The sequence below is a fragment of the Coregonus lavaretus genome, assembly GCF_964263955.1.
Source record: "Coregonus lavaretus genome assembly, chromosome: 15".
Taxonomy (NCBI): Eukaryota; Metazoa; Chordata; class Actinopteri; order Salmoniformes; family Salmonidae; genus Coregonus; species Coregonus lavaretus.
In genome coordinates, this window is record NC_140002.1 from 48,048,121 (window position 1) to 48,068,464 (window position 20,344).

The window sequence follows — 20,344 nt, forward strand, 5'->3', positions numbered from 1 at the left end:
GTCACATTTAATTTGCTCTGTTAAACCTACCCTTTGGAATGATGTCGATAGCAACAAAGACCTCTCAACAATCATTCTCACGATAGCACATTGGTAATAGTCAGTGACAAATATCATAGCTGGGCTTGGTTAAAAACCTGGATGGGAGACCAAAGGTTAGCTGTAGGTACAGTGCATTCGGAAAGTATTCAGACCTCTTGACTTTTTCCACATTTCGTTATGTTATAGCCTTATTCTAAAATGGATTAAATAGTTTTTTCCCCCCTCATCAATCTACACACAATACCCCATAATGACAAAGCAAAAACATGTTTTCAGAAATGTTTGCTAATTTATAAAAAAATATCACATTTACATAAGTATTCAGACCCTTTACTCAGTACTTTGTTGAAGCACCTTTGGCAACGATTACAGCCTCCAGTCTTCTTGGGTGTGACACTACAAGCTTGGCAAACCTGTATTTGGGGAGTTTCTCCCATTCTTCTCTGCAGATCCTCTCAAGATCTGACAGGTTGGATGGGGAGCCCAGCAGTTTTCAGGTCTCTCCAGAGATGTTAGATCGGGTTCAGGTCCAGGCTCTGGCTGGGCCACTCAAAGCCATTCAGAGATTTGTCCCGAAGCCACTCCTGCGTTGTCTTGGCTGTGTGCTTAGGGTCGTTGTCCTATTGGAAGGTGAACCTTCACCCCAGTCTGAGGTCCTGAGTGCTCCATTAATCTTTGCCTCGGTCCTGACTAGTCTCCCAGTCCCTGCCGCTGAAAACATCCCCACAGCATGATGCTGCCACCACCATGCTTCACCGTAGGGATGGTGCCAGGTTTCCTCCAGACGTGACGCTTGGCATTCAGGCCAAAGAGTTCAATCTTGGTTTCATCAGATCAGAGAAACTTGTTTGTCATGGTCTGAGTGTCTTTAGGTGCATTTTGGTAAACTCCAAGCGGGCTGTCATGTGCCTTTTACTGAGGAGTGGCTTCTATCTGGCCACTCTACCATAAAGGCCTGATTGGTGGAGTGGTGCAGAGATGGTTGTCCTTCTGGAAGGTTCTCCCATCTCCACAGAGGAACTCTGGAGCTCTGTCAGAGTGACCATCGGGTTCTTGGTCAGCTCCCTGACCAAGGCCCTTCTCCCCCGATTGCTCAGTTTGGCCAGGCGGCCAGCTCTAGGAAGAGTCTTGGTGGTTCCAAACTTCTTCCATTTAAGAATGATAGAGGCCACTGTGTTGTTGGGGACCTTCAATGCTGCAGACATTTTTTGTTACCCTTCCCCAGATCTGTGCCTCGACACAATCATGTCTCGGAGCTCTACGGACAATTCCTTCGACCTCATGGATTGGTTTTTCCTCTGACATGCACTTTTCAACTGTGGGACCTTATATACAGTGGGGAGAAGAAGTATTTGATACACTGCCGATTTTGCAGGTTTTCCTACTTACAAAGCATGTAGAGGTCTGTAATTTTTATCATAGGTACACTTCAAATGTGAGAGACGGAATCTAAAACAAAAATCCAGAAAATCACATTGTATGTTTTTAAAGTAATTAATTTGCATTTTATTGCATGACATAAGTATTTGATACATCAGAAAAGCAGAACTTAATATTTGGTACAGAAACCTTTGTTTGCAATTACAGAGATCATATGTTTCCTGTAGGTCTTGACCAGGTTTGCACACACTGCTGCAGGGATTTTGGCCCACTCCTCCATACCTTCTCCAGATCCTTCAGGTTTCGGGGCTGTCGCTGGGCAATACAGACTTTCAGCTCCCTCCAAAGATTTTCTATTGGGTTCAGGTCTGGAGACTGGCTAGGCCACTCCAGGACCTTGAAATGCTTCTTACGGAGCCACTCCTTAGTTGCCCTGGCTGTGTGTTTCGGGTCGTTGTCATGCTGGAAGACCCAGCCACGACCCATCTTCAATGCTCTTACTGAGGGAAGGAGGTTGTTGGCAAAGATCTCGTGAAACATGGCCCCATCCATCCTCCCCTCAATATGGTGCAGTCGTCCTTTCCCCTTTGCAGAAAAGCATCCCCAAAGAATGACGTTTCCACCTCCATGCTTCACGGTTGGGATGGTGTTCTTGGGGTTGTACTCATCCTTCTTCTTCCTCCAAACACGGCGAGTGGAGTTTAGGAAACGTATGATCTCTGTAATTGCAAACAAAGGTTTCTGTACCAAATCTTAAGTTCTGCTTTTCTGATGTATCAAATACTTATGTCATGCAATAAAATGCAAATTAATTACTTTAAAATCATACAATGTGATTTTCTGGATTTTTGTTTTAGATTCCGTCTCTCACAGTTGAAGTGTACCTATGATAAAAATTACAGACCTCTACATGCTTTGTAAGTAGGAAAACCTGCAAAATCGGCAGTGTATCAAATACTTGTTCTCCCCACTGTAGATAGGTGAGTGCCTTTCCAAATCATGTCCAATCAATTGAATTTACCACAGGTGGACTCCAATCAAGTTGTAGAAACATCTCAAGGATGATCAATGGAAACAGGATGCACCTGAGCTCAATTTCAATTCTCATAGCAAAGGGTCTGAATACTTATGTAAATAAGGTATTTCTGTTTTATATTTTTAGTAAATGTGCAAACATTTCTAAAAGCCTGTTTTCACTTTGTCATTCTGGGGTATTGTGTGTAGATTGCTGAGGATTTTAATTTTTTTAATCCATTTTAGAATAAGGCTGTAACGTAACAAAATGTGGAAAAAGTCAAGGGGTCTGAATACTTTCCGAAGGCACTATAGATCAATTTTCCAGTAGGAGGTGCTGGCCAGCCTATTGTTTTTTGTTCTGATAGTGGATATAACGTTGAAGATCTGACGTTGTTTTAAAGGTACAATTTCAACATATGTTATACAAGGTTTGACATAAATCTGTGGTTGAAATTTCACCCTGAAAATGATGACTTTTTTCAAATCCAATGTATTTACCATGTTGATTCCACATCACAATATGTTGACAAATTACGTTGAAACAACATTGATTCAACCAGTGCGTGCCCAGTGGGTAGACAGCCAGTTTGAAATGTATAAATGGATGTCAGGAAAAGTAGGTAATTAGGATTCACTGATGCAAACTTTTGTTTTTTTGCGAGGTTAAGGTTGACCAAATGTCTTTTGTCTTCAGATTCACATAAAGAAACCTATTTATTGTGGCTGGCCCCACACTGATGAGATCAACAATTGCTGTAAACTATTAAACTGACTGTTGTGTCCTGTTGTTCTCTTTCAGGTCTTGTGGAGGTCATAGAGCTAACAGAGTAAGCTTTGTTCCTCTCCTCCTCACAATCTACCCTCACTGTTTTACTATTTTTTGCACTATTCCACAGTTTTTGCATGTGAAGAAATACAGGTGTTGGCCTAAGCAAGTGATCAGTTGAAGTGGAAACATTCAAGTTTATGTTACTCATGTGTTTACTTCTTTGCTGAATAGAAACTAAGTTTCATAGCAATTCATAGTACTGTACTGCACATTCTGTCCCTGAAGACCTTGGAAACACAGTAACATCTGAAACTCTTAGCCTGGATTTGCTGACTTTTGAGACTGTTGTCTCCTCTCTCTCTCTCTCTCTGTTTCTCTCTCTGTTTCTCTCTCTCTGTTTCTCTCTCTCTGTTTCTCTCTCTCTCTCTCTCTTCTCTCTCTCTCTCTCTCTCTCTCTCTCTCTCTCTCTCTCTCTCTCTCTCTCTCTCTCTCTCGTTCTCTCTCTCTCTCTCTCTCTCTCTCTCTCTCTCTCTCGTTCTCTCTCTCTCTCGTTCTCTCTCTCTCGTTCTCTCTCTCTCTCTCTCTCTCTCTCTCTCTCTCGCTCTCTCTCTCTCTCGTTCTCTCTCTCTCTCTCCTCTCTCTCTCTCTCTCTCTCTCTCTCTCTCTCGCTCTCTCTCTCTCGCTCTCTCTCTCACTAAGATCTTTAAGACTTTGGGCTCAAGATAAGCCTTCATACGCACAGATAAATGGTTGCAGATTGCGCTTACGTAGTGGGCCCATTTACTGTACTGCTGAAATTCCACTCAATGACTCGTGAAGTGGTGATTTGCAACTTGATGGCTCAATTCTGAAATGTAAAATGATTATCTTTTATGTAAAAGGAAATTCACCTTCAATCCTAAGGAGGGTATAGACAACCCAGCAATGGTCATCTCAGATGATGCAGGTAGGCTACCCCTTTAGTGTTCTTCATTACACACCTCAATTCTTTCACCTCTACTGACGTTTTTGGAAAAAGACGATATACTATAGACTTTAACTTTAGACTATAGACTTTAGACTATAGACCTTAAATGTATGTCCACTGTTCCTTCTCCTATATAACTGTCCCCTGTAGAGCCTTGCTCAGGGCCCACACCGCGTCTCTGCATTCTTAAACGTGAAGAGGGTGAGTCCTTCAGCTTCCACCTGCGTGTGGAGAGGGGCTGCCTTGGTCATGTGATCAGACAGGTGACACCGTGGGGGGTGGCGGAGCGCGGTGGTCTCAGAGACGGGGATCGACTCCTGGAGGTCAATGAGAGCTTTGTGGATGACATCACACACCTAGAGGTCAGATGGCCGATGACCTAGAGCGACTTTTCAGGCGGATATAACCTAAAATATTGGTCATTATACACATATGTTTTGTTTGGATTTTACCCTGATTTTACCAGGTTTACCGTTGTAGTCAAAATACCAATTTTTCAAGAGAGACTTAGCCAGAATTGCACCTAGACTGAACATAACATTCTAACTTGTACAGTGGGAATCATAAGTATTCACCCCCTTGGATATTTTCACATTTTTTTACCTTACAAAGTGGGATTGAAATAGATCTCATTTAGATTTTTTGTCATTGATCTACACAAAATATTCCATAATGTCAAAGTGAAAAGAAAATTCTACAAATCTGTACAAATGAATAAAAAGTACAGTATATAACTAAAATATAGTCGTTGCATAAGTATTCACCCCCTTAGTTTAGGCAAGCCTAAATTAGTTCAGGAGTAACATTTGGCTAAACAAATCACATAATAAGTTACACGGACTCAGTCTGTGTGAAATAATAGGGGTTGACATTATTTTTTTATGACTACCCCTTCATCTGTCCCCCATGCATACAGCATCTGTAAGGTCCCTCAGTCAAGTATTGAATTTAAAGCACAGATTCAACTACAAAGACCAGGGAGCTTTTTGAAATCTTCATAAAGAAGGGCAATGATTGGTAGATGGGTAACAATAACAAATCGGACATTGAATATCTCTTTAAGAATGGTCAAGTTAATAATGATGCTGTGGATGACGTATTAAACCAGCCAGATACATCCAAGCTATAGTCATCCTTCTGAACTGAGCTGCAGGACAGGAAGGAATCTGCTCAGGGACGTCACCATGAGGCCATTGATTTTAAAACAACGACAGAGTTCAATGGCTGTGATGGGAGAAAACTGAGGCTGGATCAACAACACTGTAGTGAATCCACAATAATGACCGAAATGACAGAGTGAAAAGAAGAATACAAATATATAGAATACAAATATTCCAAAACATGCATCCTGTATGCAACAAGGCACTAAAGTAATACCACAAAAAAACATGGCAAAGGTATACACTTTTTGGTCTAAATGCAAAGCCTTATGTTTTGGGGATAATCCCACACAACACGACTGAGTAATTGCCTCCTTATTTTCAAGCATGGTGGTGGCTGCATCATGGTATGTAATGCTTGATATCTGCAAAGACTGGGTATAAAAAGAAACAGGATGAGGCTAAGGATCTCAGAGTCAAAATCCTAGAAGAAAACATGCTTCAGTTTGCTTTACACCAGACACTGGGAGAGGAATCCACCTTTCTGCAGGACAATAACCTACAACACAAGGCCACATCTATACTGGAGTTGCTTACCATAAAAACAGTGAATGTTCCTGTCAAGTTACAGTTTTTACTTAAATCTGCTTGAAAATCTATGGCAAGACATCAAAATTGCTGTCTAGCCATGATCCCTAACACCTTGACAGAGCTTGAAGAATTTTGAAAACAATTTAGAAAACAATCCAGGTGTGCAAAGCTCTTAGAGACTTACCCAAGAAGACCCAGTAATCATTGCCAAATGTGTTTCTAACATGTATTGAATCAGAAGGGTGAATACTTATCAAATCAAGGTATATTAGTATTTTATCTTTCATTAATATAAAAAAAAAAGACAATTAAATCAATTTTAGTCCCACTTTGTAACACAATAAAATGTGAAGGGGGGTGAATACGTATGATACCCACTGTATGTCTGTCTTTGTCTCTGTGTGTGAGTCAGGTGGCCATGCGTATAAAGCTTAGTGGGCGCCAGCTGTGTCTGCTGGTGTTGGATGGAGAGGAGTACGACCAGGCGGTGTCACAGGGTCATGACCTCCAGGCCCTAGCCAGAGCACACAGGGGAGAGGGCTGCAGCCCACCCAGGCTCTGCCACATCATCAGAGACACAGCCTCAGGCCTTGGAGTCAACTTCCTGCCTGTGGAAGGTACGCGAGACTGCAGTTGAGAGGAAATTGATACAAATGATGAAATTATTAATTAATCAGCATCAGAGTTAATTGGTTGGTCCTAGAATGGTTGTTGACTTTGTGTCATGCCATGTGAACCCCCTCTAGGGGAGAAGGGCCAGATCTCAGTGAGCCTGTTGAGTGGGGGTCCGGCCGAGAGAGCGGGGGTGCGTCGGGGAGACCGCCTGTTGTGGATCGATGGTGACACGGTGTCAGAGCTCACACACTCTGTTCTCAGCAAGATGGTAGGTGGACTTGGACAAACAGACCTCCCTCCACTGTATGGACCAGCCTTTGAGCAATCTGGGTCACGTTCATTAGGGCAAGAAAACATTTTGAAATGGAAAATGAAAACCAGCGGCTCTTATTGGACAAGTCCAGATAGTCGCTCCCTGTTTCAAGCCCTTTTTCTTCGTTTTGTGCCTAATGAACATGACCGGTCTGATACAGCTTGTCCATGTATTGTGTGCAGGTGAAGAAGTGCAGGGACCACATGACCATCCTGGTGATTGACAGTGAGAGTGAGCAGAGCTATGCCCGCAGGCGGATGCCAATCCTGCCCACCCTGGCTGGTTCCCACCACAACCTGCCCCATACACCCAGGAAACTCCATCTGGTCCCTGGGCCCGAGGGGTATGGCTTCCTCCTCAGAGAGGAGATGACCCCATCAGGGTGCAAAGGTCAGAGGGATGATGAAATATGTACAAACAAACTCAACTATGCATACCATATGCAGGAAATAGCTATGACACAAGCAATAGCATCAACTATATGGAAAAAACAAGACACACACACACATGCACAGCACACATTCACAAACCCATACACATATATCTATAATCCAGATTGTAACCGTCAGTGTATGTATGTGAAATGCTTTCCTTCTTTAGCCCACGTAATGCGTGAGGTAGACCAAGGCAGCCCGGCTGAGGAGGCAGGCATTGAGGAAGGAGACCTGCTACTGGAGGTCAATGGAGAGGCAGTGGAGTCACTGGGCCATGAGGACATAGTGGACAGAGTACGGAAGAGTGGCCAACAGGTCACCCTTACCACCATCACAGCCAGTGGCCAAGAGTTTTACACGCAGGTAGCTGTGAGCACAGTCATCCCAAGTGTGTGTGTGTTTGTAGCAACGTGCATGCCCCGCCCATATGAGGATTTGTCTTTTTCAGACATCCATTTCCTGTGTTTGAGGGGTGCAAAATCCACTTGTCACTTAAATCTCGCTGGATTGATTGCTTTCATTTTACTCCTCCGACTCTTTCATACTCCTGCTTGTGCCTGTCGTTTTTCTGTTAACGTTACGACTGCGGAAATGTTTGTAATGACCTGTCAAACATCCTGGTAATGGCTGAAATGTGCTCAATGGAATACATTGTCTTTCAAGAATGCTAAAGATTCATCTGGGATTTTAAGCACCGTCTCGATCACTTACATCACAAAATAGAGAAGAACTTTAATTTGATGGGTGTTCATTTTTTGTGTAATTAAAAAAAATAATCATTTATTACAGTTGAAATGTTTACAAATTAAATGCACTGAAATGAAAGCAACTTCTGAAAATGAACACTCGGATTATAGTGATAATATGTCTGATCTCTCAAACAATTTTTAGATTGGTGTAAACTAGAGTCAAGCGTGTTGATTTTTAATCCGAGGGTAAATGGCATATTATTATTATTATTATTATTATTATTATTATTATCCTGCTATTGACACACTTGTTGAATTATGCAACTCTGTTCCACCCCTTTATGTTAATGTTTTAATATATGCAAATACACCCATTGTGTTTATGCAAATTAGGCACATATAGTTTTCTTTATTGTAACACAAAATATATAAAAAATTACCTGATACAATAACAACATGTGTGCATTCTAAGAAAAATTAATAAATTGAATACCTGAATTTCCACCAAAATCCCTGAATTCCATTCATTATTAGTCCGTGCCAGTAAAATGATTTATGTGCTATAATTCAGTCAATATATGATGGATTATACAATTTCTAAATTTTGGAGTATCTTCCATTGTCCAACTGTTGCATTTATTAGAATTGTTTTTAAAAACGTTTAACAACTTTGTAGACCGTTGATAGTGTTTGTGTGGTAGGGCTTAATAAACGTCCTTGACTAAAGGGTTCCAGGTTAAATTATAACCAGAGTAAGCAGACATTAAACATTTAAAGTACATATAATGAGCTAATGATTGTTCTCTTTGTTATGTACCCTATTTTACTCCATTCAGTTGGATCTATCCCCTCTGCTCTTCTGTGGGAGTAATGCAGTTGAACAGGTAAAGGAAAAGGAGAACCTAGCCCCACCACCACTCCCAGTTGTAGTGGAGGTTCCAAAGGAAGAACCAGTGGTGCTGCCCACTGTGCCTAGTCCACGACTTTGTGTTCTCCAGAAAGGACCTCTGGGTTTCGGCATCAACTTGGGCTGTTTCCAGGACACCCCTGGAACCTTTGTAAGCCAGGTAGGGCACCGTAGGACACTCATGGGCACACACTAGCTGTTGGGCAGCAATAGGCTTACTAAAGATGTGATGTCTCCAGCAGTGAGATGAGAAAATTAAGTTTTTTACTCAAACCAGAGATTACACTGAATTATTGTATTTACAAGGAGCTGAGAAGAATTATATTTCTTATAAAATGTAAGGTAAAAAGGTCCAATGGAGCTGTTTTGATCTCAATTTCAAATCATTTCTGGGTAAACATTTTTTCTATTAAAATGGTCAAAAAGAAACAAAAATAGCTTCTTAGCAAAGAACAATTGCTCAAGCAAAATTTTTGCTAGGACTGTCTGAGAGTGGTCTGAGTGAGGGGCCTAATTGGACGAGTCTAATGGGAGGGATATAAAACCTGAAAACTAGCTGTTATTGGCAGAGAGGTTTGAAACTCTCTTTGTTATTGGTCTATTAACTTATACCGCCTGGTGATGTCGCCAGGCAGGCCAAAACTACATCCCACCAAAACAGGCAGATATTTTGGGTGGTCTTTTCAAACAGCTCTTACACCAAAACGGCACTATCATCATTTTCATAATTTCCCAGTATTATTCCAACCTCATAGTGTGGAAATATATATAAAACACAGGAAAATTACAATTTTGACTGCACTGGGCCTTTAAAGAGGTGAAATTAGACAGTTGATGGCCTTCTAATACGGAAATTATGTCGATTTTTTGGGGTCCTCTAGGTGGCACTGGGGGGCTCTGGGAGTAGAGCAGGACTACAGGTAGGGGACGTGGTGATGGAGGTGAACGGACAGAACATGGAGGAGAATTGTCTGGAGGATGTGATGGTTCTGGTTCAGGAGGGAGGACATTATCTCTCTCTTCTGGTTGTGGAGAAGAGTGGGTACAACAAGCTCGAACAGAGCCAGAGCCCCTTCGCTACTGTAGAGGCTACGGTGAGAGAACATGTCCTTAGGAGATTGTACTGTAGCCTATGTATTTATTATCTTTAATAAATTATCACATCTAATTGATCTTGTTATTTACCTCTACAGATGGAGGAGGAAACTGATGTGAAATCTGCCCTGTGAGTGACCGAAAATGACCCAAGCACCTGTATATCTGAGAGCGTATACTAGGACCCATACTCATCCAGCATCATTGCCACTAAAGGGTAAAGAAAGTGTTAACCCCTGTAGGTAATAGAAGTGGTCTAAATATGATTCAAACTCAATCTGAGGGAGATGATACAAAAACTATTTCTGTGAGGAGGCATGTCTTTAGAGGGTCCAGATGATGACCCCGATGAAGAGCACAACCACAGCTGCCAGAAACCAACCCCAAAAGACAGAAGAGATCTTGGTCTCAACTTGAACCACACAATCTGCTGTGCTATGGATCAAGACGAAGAAAATACCTAAATAAAGTGGTAGATATCAGTATTGTAACCTCTATCCATGAAGATCGACTGTAGGTTGTTATCCTATTAGATTATTGTTGTTTGATTCATGTATTTAAACTTGAATATGTTGATGTAATTTGGCCTGAACTTGGAACTTATGTATTTTACAACATTGAACATGAATATTCTATATGATGCTACCTGAAACAGCAAATGAATAATGACTGCAGAATTGGAAGTTTTATCTCCCTCTATTATTTGTCTTTCTCACCAAGAATGGAAATAGGCATAATACAGTGCCTTCAGAAAGTATTCACACCCCTTGACTTTTTCCACATTTTGTTGTGTTACAGCATGAATTTAAAATGGATTTACAGAATAAAACTATTCCTAAAACATGCATCCTGTTTGCAACAAGGCACTTAAGTAATACAGCAAAAAATGTGGCAAAGCAATTCATGTTTTCGCCTGAATACAAAGTGTTATGTTTGGGGCAAATCCAATACAACACATTACTGAGTACCACTCTTCATATTTTCAAGCATAGTGGTAGCTGCATCATGTTATGAGTATGCTTGTAATCGTTAAGGACTGGGGATAAAAAATTAACAGAATGGAGCTAAGCACAGGCAAAATCCTAGAGGAAAACCTGGTTCAGTCTGCTTTCCACCAGAGTTACAGTTTTGACTTAAATCTGCTTGAAAATCTATGGCAAGACTTGAAAATGGTTATCTAGCAATGATCACCAACACATTTGACAGAGCTTGAAGAATTTTGAAAAGAATAATGGCAAATATTGTACATTCCAGGTGTGCAAAGCTCTAAGAGACTTACTCAGAAAGACTCACAGCTGTAATCGCTGCCAAAGGTGATTCTAACAAGTATTGACACAGGGGTGTGAATACTTATGTAAATTACATATTTCTGTATTTCATTTTCAATAAATGTGCAAACATTTCTAAAAACATGCTTTCACTTTGTAATTTAGGGGTATTGTGTGTAGATGCGTGAGATTTTCTATTTATTTAATTAATTTTGAATGCAGTCTGTAACAACAAAATGAGGAATAAGTCAAAGGGTATACATAGGCCTGTATATAAATGCAACAAAGAAACAATAAGCTTAGCATTTTTTACATTCAGACTTACAAATAATATGTTATAAGGCCAATATGCCTCACAATTGATTAATATTATAGATCCCCAAGCCCTGAGTGCATCCTTTCCCCCATCTGCTCTGATATAACAAATAACATCGGTGAAAGCAATATGGCAGAAGTCTGCTATAGGGATATGTGTGTACCTATCCAGTGCTTTTTCAGATCAGATATAGTGGAAGGAAAGTGTGGAGATTTACTCACACTGGGTTCAATTTGTTACAGTCTGTTGTTGCCATGAAAAACTGATTTTTCACCTTTGAGTAAGAGAAAGATTAGGTGGGGGGAAAGAATAAGAAGCACACACTAGTTTACATCAATTCAGTGTCCATGCGTTACATGAGGCAGCGCTGCAGCTATTTCTGTTCAGGCAATTCATAAGGCAGCCCCACTTGAAGGGTCCTTCCAGCTAAAGGTGACATTCGCAGTTGCAGCGGACAAGCCGGTTAGAGAAGTCATAACAATTACTCAAAAATAAAGCATCATGGCACAGGCAGTCCAGAAACTGGTGGCCAAAGTACCTACTTTGATCGGAGGTAAGTCTAATTATTTTGTTTGGACATTAGCTAAACGTTGACGCTATTAAAACATGCATGTTATTGCAGTCCGGCTGATAGTCAAGCGTGCCTGGTTTAGCTGGCTATGCTAACTACATATCCTTCCGGCTGCAGCTAACTACTCAAATTTGATAGCTAACTAACGATTGACAACGAACAAACCGTCACCCCTTAATCTCGAATTAAAACGTCTCTCCAGATGAACGTTAGCTAGCTAGCTATATGACGTTACTCATTTTAGTACTGTAGTTAGTAACTAACGTTACTAAATTAACCTGTTAGCTAACTGGCTAACGGTAACTACCTAATGATGTAGTCACAGATTAATATTTGATGTAGGCAGTTAGCTAAATGTCAACCTCAGTTGTTTTTGACAATCTGAGTCACCTGACCTAGCTCTCACCTGTAGTCTGATTTAATCCGGCTGTAATACACAATTAATTGTTATATACAGCCTGACGCAAATACGTACAAAATTCGTGTAAATGGACGGCAGGTAGCCAAGCGGTTAGTGTTGGGCCAGTATCCGAAAGGTCGCTGGTTCGAACACCCTAACAACAAAGTGAAAAATCTGTTATGCCCTTGAGTAAGGCACTTAACCCTAATGTGCTCCAGGGGCGCCATACTACTATGGGCTGACCCTGTAAAACAACACATTTCACTGGATGGCAGATAGATAGATAGATATATAGTACCAGTCAAAAGTTTGGACACCTGCTCATTCAAGGGTTTTTCTTAATTTTAACTCTTTTTTTTATTTTTATTTTTACGTTGTAGAATAATAGTGAACACATCAAAACTATGAAATAACACATGGAATCATGTAGTAACCAAAAGTGTTAAGCAAATGAAAATATATTTGAGATTCTTCAAATAGCCACCCTTTGCCTTGATGACAGCTTTGCACACTCTTGGCATTCTCTCAACCAGCTTCACCTGGAATGCTTTTCCAAACAGTCTTGAATGAGTTCCCACATGCTGAGCACTTGTTGGCTGCTTTTCCTTAACTCTGCCGCCTGACTCATCCCAAACCGTCTCAATTGGGTTGAGATCGGGGGATTGTGGAGGCCAGGTCATCTGATGCAGCACTCCATCACTCTCCTTCTTGGTAAAATAGCCCTAGAGGTGTGTTGGGTCATTGTCCTGTTGCAAAACAAATGATAGTCCCACTAAGCCCAAACCAGATGAAGGCTTGATTCACACAGTGTCCTCTGAACAGTTGATGTTGGTGTCTGTTACTTGAACTCTGTGAAGCATTGATTTGGGCTGCAATCTGAGGTGCAGTGAACTGTAATGAACTTATCCTCTGCAGCAGAGGTAACTCTGGGTCTTCCTTTCCTGTGGCGGTCCTCATCAGAGCCAGTTTCATCATAGCGCTTGATGGATTTTGCGACTGCAAAGTTCTTGACATTTTCCAGATTGACTGACCTTCGTCTTAAAGTAATGATGGACTGACTGTCATTTCTCTTTGCTTATTTGAGCTGTTCTTGCCATAATATGGACTTGGTCTTTTACCAAATAGGGCTATCTTCTGTATACCCCCCCCCCCTACCTTGTCACAACACTGATTGGCTCAAACGCTTTAAGAAAATTCCACAAATTAACTTTTAAACAAGGCACACCTGTTAATTGAAATGCATTCCAGGTGACTACCTCATGAAGCTGGTAGAGAGAATGCCAAGAGTGTGCAAAGCTGTCATCAAGGCAAAGGGTGGCTACTTTGAAGAATCTCAAAAAATATTTGATTTAACACTTTTTTTTGGTTACCACATGATTCCATATGTGTTATTTCATGGTTTTGATGTCTAAACTATTATTCTACAATGTAGAAAATAGTAAAAATAAAGAAAAACCCTGGAATGAGTAGGCCTGTCCAAAATTGACTATGTGCGTGTATGTATGTATGTATGTATATATATATATATATATATATATTAGTGTGTGTTTTATTTTATTTCTCTTTACAAGCCAGGTTGTCTGTGCGGTTTGTCCTTCAACAGGTCGAAATATGGTTCGGTTTGGCACTGAGGCATAGTTAGTTTTATATTTGTCAATGGCTATCAATCCTCAAAGAAATCAAAAATGTTTTTAAAAAGGTGATCGTTCTCCACGCTCCTCTAATTCAGAATATACCATTTTCATTGTCATAGCATACTTGGTTCAATAACTATTGACAAGAACCTCATATCCAATAAAACGTACTTTACTTCGGTGCCGACACATGTAGAACCGAATCATATACCGGCTCTCTAAAAAGTTGGTTAAACGATACTTTCCTGTGGATATTTTGTCTCAAATTTCAAGCAGCTGAAGGACAAAAGACAAACTGTAAAGTTTAAATGTAATTTTATTAAACATTCTGGCTTGTAGGGAATATTTACACGATGTTGCAGGTATTTGCTTCAGGCTGTATATACCAATTAATTGTATCTCGCCTGTAAACTCATTTTTATGCTGGCTAGCTATGTTTCTTGTCTAGCTTGACCCAGCAGCGTGCAGCAGAGGACACATTTCATGACATGTACATTGTTTTTTCAGCCGCTGCCACCTACACCAAGCCCCGTCTAGCGACCTTCTGGCACTATGCTAAAGTCGAGCTTGTGCCCCCTTCCCCTGCCGAGATTCCCCAGGCCATTGTTGGCATCAAAAACATCCTCACCGGTGTCAACAGTGGACGCCTTGGACAGACCACAGTGAAGGTGAAAACTGAGAAGATTGCTTGAGTGTGAATTACTGTATAAGTAGCTAGCTAATTCTTTATTTTGCCCATTGGACTCTGACTGTGGGTGTTGTGACCTATCCAAAATCTAACAAGTAGTCCCTTCATAAACAAAAATAAGTGCTTAAGATTGACGTAAGCCACAATCCACTAGAGTAAACATTAGGCCTACACCCTAACCATTTGGGAAATATGGAATTGTCTCTTGTCCCCTGAATATATTCACATGTTGTTTTAAGGTGTGACTTGCTGGTATTTGTGTGGCATTAATCTCAATATGCTTTTGTTACAGGATGCATTCAGAAATGGATTGGTGTGCACTGAAGTGTTGATGTGGTTCTACATTGGAGAGTGCATCGGGAAAGGAGGCATTGTTGGATACGCCGTTTAAATCTGACTGTCTTGTTGCTCTGCTGAGTGTTATATGCTCTTAACTTCCACCTCCAAACTGTGGAGATCCAATTAATAAATGTATATTGTTTAAAGAACTTTAGCACTGTGTAACGTGGAACATTTACAACTCTATCATATTTTGTTTGACACTACAGGACTGCTATCAAAAATATTGAAGTTGCCAACTTTCTTCTGAGACGTTTTAGTGGAACATATACTGAACAAAAATAGAAACGCAACAATTTTAAGATTTTACTGAGTTAATCAGTCAATTGAAATAAATTCATTAGGCCCTAATCTATGGATTTCACATGACTGGGAATACAGGTATGCATCTGTTGGTCACCGATACCTTAAAATGGGCCTCACGATCTTGTCACGGTAGGTTTGTGTATTCAAATTGCCAATCGATAAAATGCAATTGTGTTTGTTGTCCGTAACTTATGCCTGCCCATACCATAACCCCACCCCCAGGGGCACTGTTTACAAAGTTGACATCAGAAAATCGCTCAACCGTACACGTGGTCTGCGGTTGGACGGACTGCCAAATTCTCTAAAACGACGTTGCCTCCAACTTATGGCTTATGGTAGAGAAATGAACATTAAATTCTCTGGCAACAGCTCTGGTGGACATTCCTGCAGTCAGCATGCTCCCTCAACTTGACAACTGCACATTTGAGTGGCCTTTTGTCCCCAGCACAAGGTGCACGTGTGTCATGAGCATGCTGTTTAATCAGCTTCTTGATATGCCACACCTGTCAGGTGGATGGATTTTCTTGGCAAAGGAGAAATGCTCACTAACAGGGAAACAAAATGAGCGCAATAAGCTTTTTGTGCGTATGGAACATTTCTGGGATATTTTATTTCATCTCATGAAACATGGGACCAACACTTTACATGTTGCGTTTATTTTTGTTCAGTGTATTTATAAAAGTAGACATTTCAACAATTTGTATACACACACAAAATCCAAGTGCAGTTGAAGGTTGACAAAGATTTAATTTCTGGTTACTTTTGCCACCTCAACTCTGGAAAGGGGGTAGAATTATGTTTAGTAAAAGCACAAATGCAGCTGTATGCTGATTGGTTAAAGTTAGACATTCCTGTGCGTGGTGAAGTCACAAAGCGTTTGCAGAGCCTTTGACTACAGAAAGTGTCAAGTGGAGTCTAAATCCAACCTTCGATAGATGAAGCTTGGGTTTGGGACGATATTAAGTAATGATAGACATCTCCTCTCGCTCCCGGCTCTCTGACAGTGTTTGCACAATGTTCTCCAAGTACCTGCGGAACCCCTGGCGCACACCCTCAGGATCTTCCTCCAGGTTAGAGTGACTCAATGGTAACCTGTTCAAATGCGAAGCTACACACACACACAAAAACATGTGAAAGAAATCCAACTGACAATTGTGTCCTCATTATTGGTATGAATTGAAAAGCAGTGGTGTATGTCCTGGCTTTAAAAGCCCAGTACAGTCAAATGTGATTTCCTGTGTTTTATATATTTTTCTACACAGGTTGCAATAATATACTGTGAAAATGACATTGTCGTTTTAGTTTAAGGGCTGTTTTAAAAGACTGCCTGAAATTTCCGCCTGTTTTGGTGGGATGGAGTTTTGGCCTTCCTGGTGACATCACTAGGTGGTATAAGTTAATAGACCAATAACAGCTAGTTTTCAGGTTTTATATACCTCCCATTAGGCTCATCCAATTAGGTCCCTCACTCAGACAGTCCTAGCTAAAATCTTGCTCGAGAAATTGCTATTTGCTAAGAAGCTATTTATGACCATTTTATTTGGAAAAAAACAACAGTAAGGTACTTAATTGTTATCCAGAAATGATTTGATATTGAGAACTGCTACATTGGTCCTTAAGTGGCATGATGACAAATGGCATGTACAGTCGTGGTCAAGTTTTGAGAATGACACGTACATTTTCACCAAGTCTGCTGCCTCAGTTTTTATGATGGCAATTTGCATATACTCCAGAATGTTATGAAGAGTGATCAGATGAATTGCAATTAACTGCAAAGTCCCTCTTTGCCATGAAAATGAACTTGATCCCCAAAAAAACATTTCCACTGCATTTCAGCCCTGCCACAAAAGGACCAGCTGACATCATGTCAGTGATTCTCTCGTTAACACAGGTGAGAGTGTTGACGAGGACAAGGCTGGAGATCACTCTGTCATGCTGACTGAGTTAGAAATAACAGACTGGAAGCTTTAAAAGGAGGGTGGTGCTTGAAATCATTGTTCTTCCTCTGTTAACCATGGTTACCTGCAAGGAAACATGTGCCGTCATCATTGCTTTGCACAAAAAGGGCTTCACACGCAAGGATATTGCTGCTAGTAAGATTGCACCTAAATCAACCATTTATCAGATCATCAAGAACTTCAAGGAGAGAGGTTCAATTGTTGTGAAGAAGGCTTCAGGGCGCACAAGAAAGTCCAGCAAGCGCCAGGACCGTCTCCTAAAGTTGATTCAGCTGCGGGATCGGGGCACCACCACTGCGGAGCTTGCTCAGGAATGGCAGCAGGCAGGTGTGAGTGCATCTGCAAGCACAGTGAGGCGAAGACTTTTGGAGGATGGCCTGGTGTCAAGAAGGTCAGCGAGGAAGCCACTTCTCTCCAGGAAAAACATCAGGGACAGATTGATATTGTGCAAAAGGTACAGGGATTGGACTGCTGAGGACTGGGGAAAGTCATTTTCTCTGATGAATCCCCTTTCCGATTGTTTGGGGCATCCGGAAAAAAGCTTGTCCGGAGAAGACAAGGTAAGCGCTACCATCAGTCCTGTGTCATGCCAACAGTAAAGCATCCTGAGACCATTCATGTGTGGGGTTGCTTCTCAGCCAAGGGAGTGGGCTCACTCACAATTTTGCCTAAGAACACAGCCATAAATAAAGAATGGTACCAAGACATCCTCTGAGAGCAACTTCTCCCAACCATCCAAGAACAGTTTGGTGACAAACAATGCATTTTCTAGCATGATGGAGCACCTTGCCATAAGGCAAAAGTGAAAACTAAGTGGCTTGGGGAACAAAAAACATCGAAATGTTGGGTCCATGGCCAGGAAACTCCCCAGACCTTAATCCCATTGAGAACTTGTGGTCAATCCTCAAGAGGCAGGTGGACAAACAAAAACCCACAAACTCCAAGCATTGATTATGCAAGAATGGGCTGCCATCAGTCAGGATGTGGCCCAGAAGTTAATTGACAGCATGCCAGGGCGAATTGTAGAGGTCTTGAAAAAGAAGAGTCAACACTGCAAATATTGACTCTGCATAAACTTAATGTATTTGTCAATAAAAGCCTTTAACCCTTATGGAATGCTTGTAATTATACTTCAGTATACCATAGTAACATCTGACAAAAATATCTAAAAACACTGAAGCAGCAAACTTTGAAGACCAATACTTGTGTCATTCTCAACTTTTGACCACGACTGTACTCGAACAAGGTTCCTTTAGCAGCAGGGGCATTGGAAATATATGTCATTCAAAGGAAAGACGCTCCTACACAGTGCACTAGAAAAAAAGATACATAATGTAACAAGCTTGTTGATAATTAGTCCTACCTAGGTTGGGTCGTCCGTTATCTACTCCACTGCCAGGCTTGTGGTGGGCCATCAGCAGACACTGGCTGTCCTGCAGCCCCTGTGAGGAGATGAACATGGAGTACCATGTCTCTACTTCCGTTAGGTGGCGTGGCATGTCTGGGTTGAACACTATCACCACACCGTTGGAGTCTTTCATCAACGCTGGCCAGCATGACTCAAACCTGCATCAGAAGAGTAGTTGGTAGAATGGTAGCTTTGATTCGATTGACATAACTGCAATGCAGTACTCTTGTTTTGCTGTGAATGATGATGGCCAGATTAATAAATTACACTACTGAACCGGTTATTTGACTAATTCTGTGAGCGAGTTTCTGTGTTAGATGTACAGTTCAACTGTGAAATGGGCTTGAAAAGTGTTTGAAATAGCCCTATTGGTCCTTACTTGAAATCACCAGCACAGTCCCAAAGTTCCACCTCACATGTCCAGGATTTGTCCCCACTTCCCTCATTCTGAGATTCGAACTCCAGTATCCTTGGAACAACACAACAATGGTTAAATGGTGCACAAGCCATCATTTGGAGTTGTAGACATCTACCAAGCTTTTGCTGAATGATTGATTGACAAATAATCTGATGCTGGGACTGGGAGATATGAGTCTTCAATTTACCTGACACCTTGAGTAGGACAGTACTCCCCTCCTACTGTCTCCACTGTGTCAGAGAGAAAGTTGGCTAGAACAGTTTTTCCAGACTGAAACACATTGGAAGATCTGTTTCATCAATTTTCACTGGAGAGATAGCTAGCAATATCTTGTATTACAACCCATCTAACCTAGACTGGTCCCACATCTGTTTGTACTCTTGTCAACTCCATTGCTGTAATTGTCAAGAGAGTGTTTGGAATGCCAATTCCATAAGGAGTTGTCAAAGAAAGCAGAAACAGACTCGCACCCAGGCTACATCTTACCAACGAATCCAAACAATTAATCAATGCTAGCCAGCTCAAGCCAGCCACAAAAATATATACACACAAGCCCAAGGTTGCAGAAAATAGCTCTTTCGTCTTACCTCACTTGGTCCAATTAAAAGTATTTTTGCTTTAAACATCTCCCCTTCTCTTGTGTTGATAGCTTCTCCAGATTAGCTAGCTGCTAGCGGGCTAACGTTAGCTAATTAGCAGTACCAAGCTGCTAAATGCAAGCTACTCAACAATGAGAAAAGGTAGATAGCTAGCTTTTAAAACAATATGCAAACTTTCTTCTAATTCCAATACTTTCTAGTTCTAGCACGATATATAGCTAACACATGCAACGTAAAACATCCCTTGCTAACTAGCTAGTGATGACGTGTGTAAACATATTCGTCATCTCTATGGTTTCCAAGGCAGACAGGGTTGCCAGGTCTTGCAGAAATGTCAAGAACAATGACCACTCAAAAACGGTCATCAAATCCTGTAAATTTGCACTTTTCTTTTTCTGTACTATTTCTTTTCTGCAGCAAGAGGAGATTCCACTATATCCAATAAATCCTTTTTCCATAACGTTATCGAGCGAATTAAGAAGGAATATCGACGTAATTTGTATCGACGTCTCCATCAAAT

The 20,344-nt window shown here is 41.1% G+C and overlaps 3 protein-coding genes across 3 annotated transcripts in view; 2 read left to right on the forward strand and 1 right to left on the reverse strand.

Moving 5' to 3' along the window:
• The window catches only part of nherf4b (NHERF family PDZ scaffold protein 4b), a 32,569-nt gene extending 21,973 nt beyond the window's left edge, over positions 1–10,596 (forward strand). Inside the window, exons 2-11 of the mRNA XM_084178844.1 lie at positions 3,239–3,266; positions 4,090–4,154; positions 4,326–4,537; positions 6,279–6,483; positions 6,613–6,749; positions 6,977–7,184; positions 7,395–7,591; positions 8,754–8,984; positions 9,706–9,918; positions 10,018–10,596. Of these exons, the coding sequence (XP_084034970.1) occupies positions 3,239–3,266; positions 4,090–4,154; positions 4,326–4,537; positions 6,279–6,483; positions 6,613–6,749; positions 6,977–7,184; positions 7,395–7,591; positions 8,754–8,984; positions 9,706–9,918; positions 10,018–10,053 (1,532 nt within the window). The 3' untranslated portion in view covers positions 10,054–10,596. The remainder of the gene's footprint in view (positions 1–3,238; positions 3,267–4,089; positions 4,155–4,325; positions 4,538–6,278; positions 6,484–6,612; positions 6,750–6,976; positions 7,185–7,394; positions 7,592–8,753; positions 8,985–9,705; positions 9,919–10,017) is intronic.
• Positions 10,597–11,924: 1,328 nt separating this feature from the next.
• Positions 11,925–15,289, forward strand: atp5l (ATP synthase, H+ transporting, mitochondrial F0 complex, subunit g). Its single transcript, XM_084177901.1, has 3 exons — positions 11,925–12,056; positions 14,616–14,776; positions 15,089–15,289. Exons 1-3 carry the CDS (start codon positions 12,005–12,007, stop codon positions 15,185–15,187), a joined length of 312 nt encoding a protein of 103 aa, XP_084034027.1. The 5' UTR covers positions 11,925–12,004; the 3' UTR covers positions 15,188–15,289.
• A 733-nt stretch (positions 15,290–16,022) lies between these two features.
• On the reverse strand, positions 16,023–20,096 carry ift22 (intraflagellar transport 22 homolog (Chlamydomonas)). Its single transcript, XM_084177900.1, has 5 exons — positions 19,813–20,096; positions 19,413–19,495; positions 19,187–19,276; positions 18,763–18,965; positions 16,023–16,549 (listed from the first exon to the last, which is right to left on the reverse strand). The coding sequence occupies exons 1-5, from the start codon at positions 19,849–19,851 to the stop codon at positions 16,401–16,403; spliced, it is 564 nt and encodes a 187-aa protein (XP_084034026.1). The 5' UTR covers positions 19,852–20,096; the 3' UTR covers positions 16,023–16,400.
• Positions 20,097–20,344: the final 248 nt, after the last annotated feature.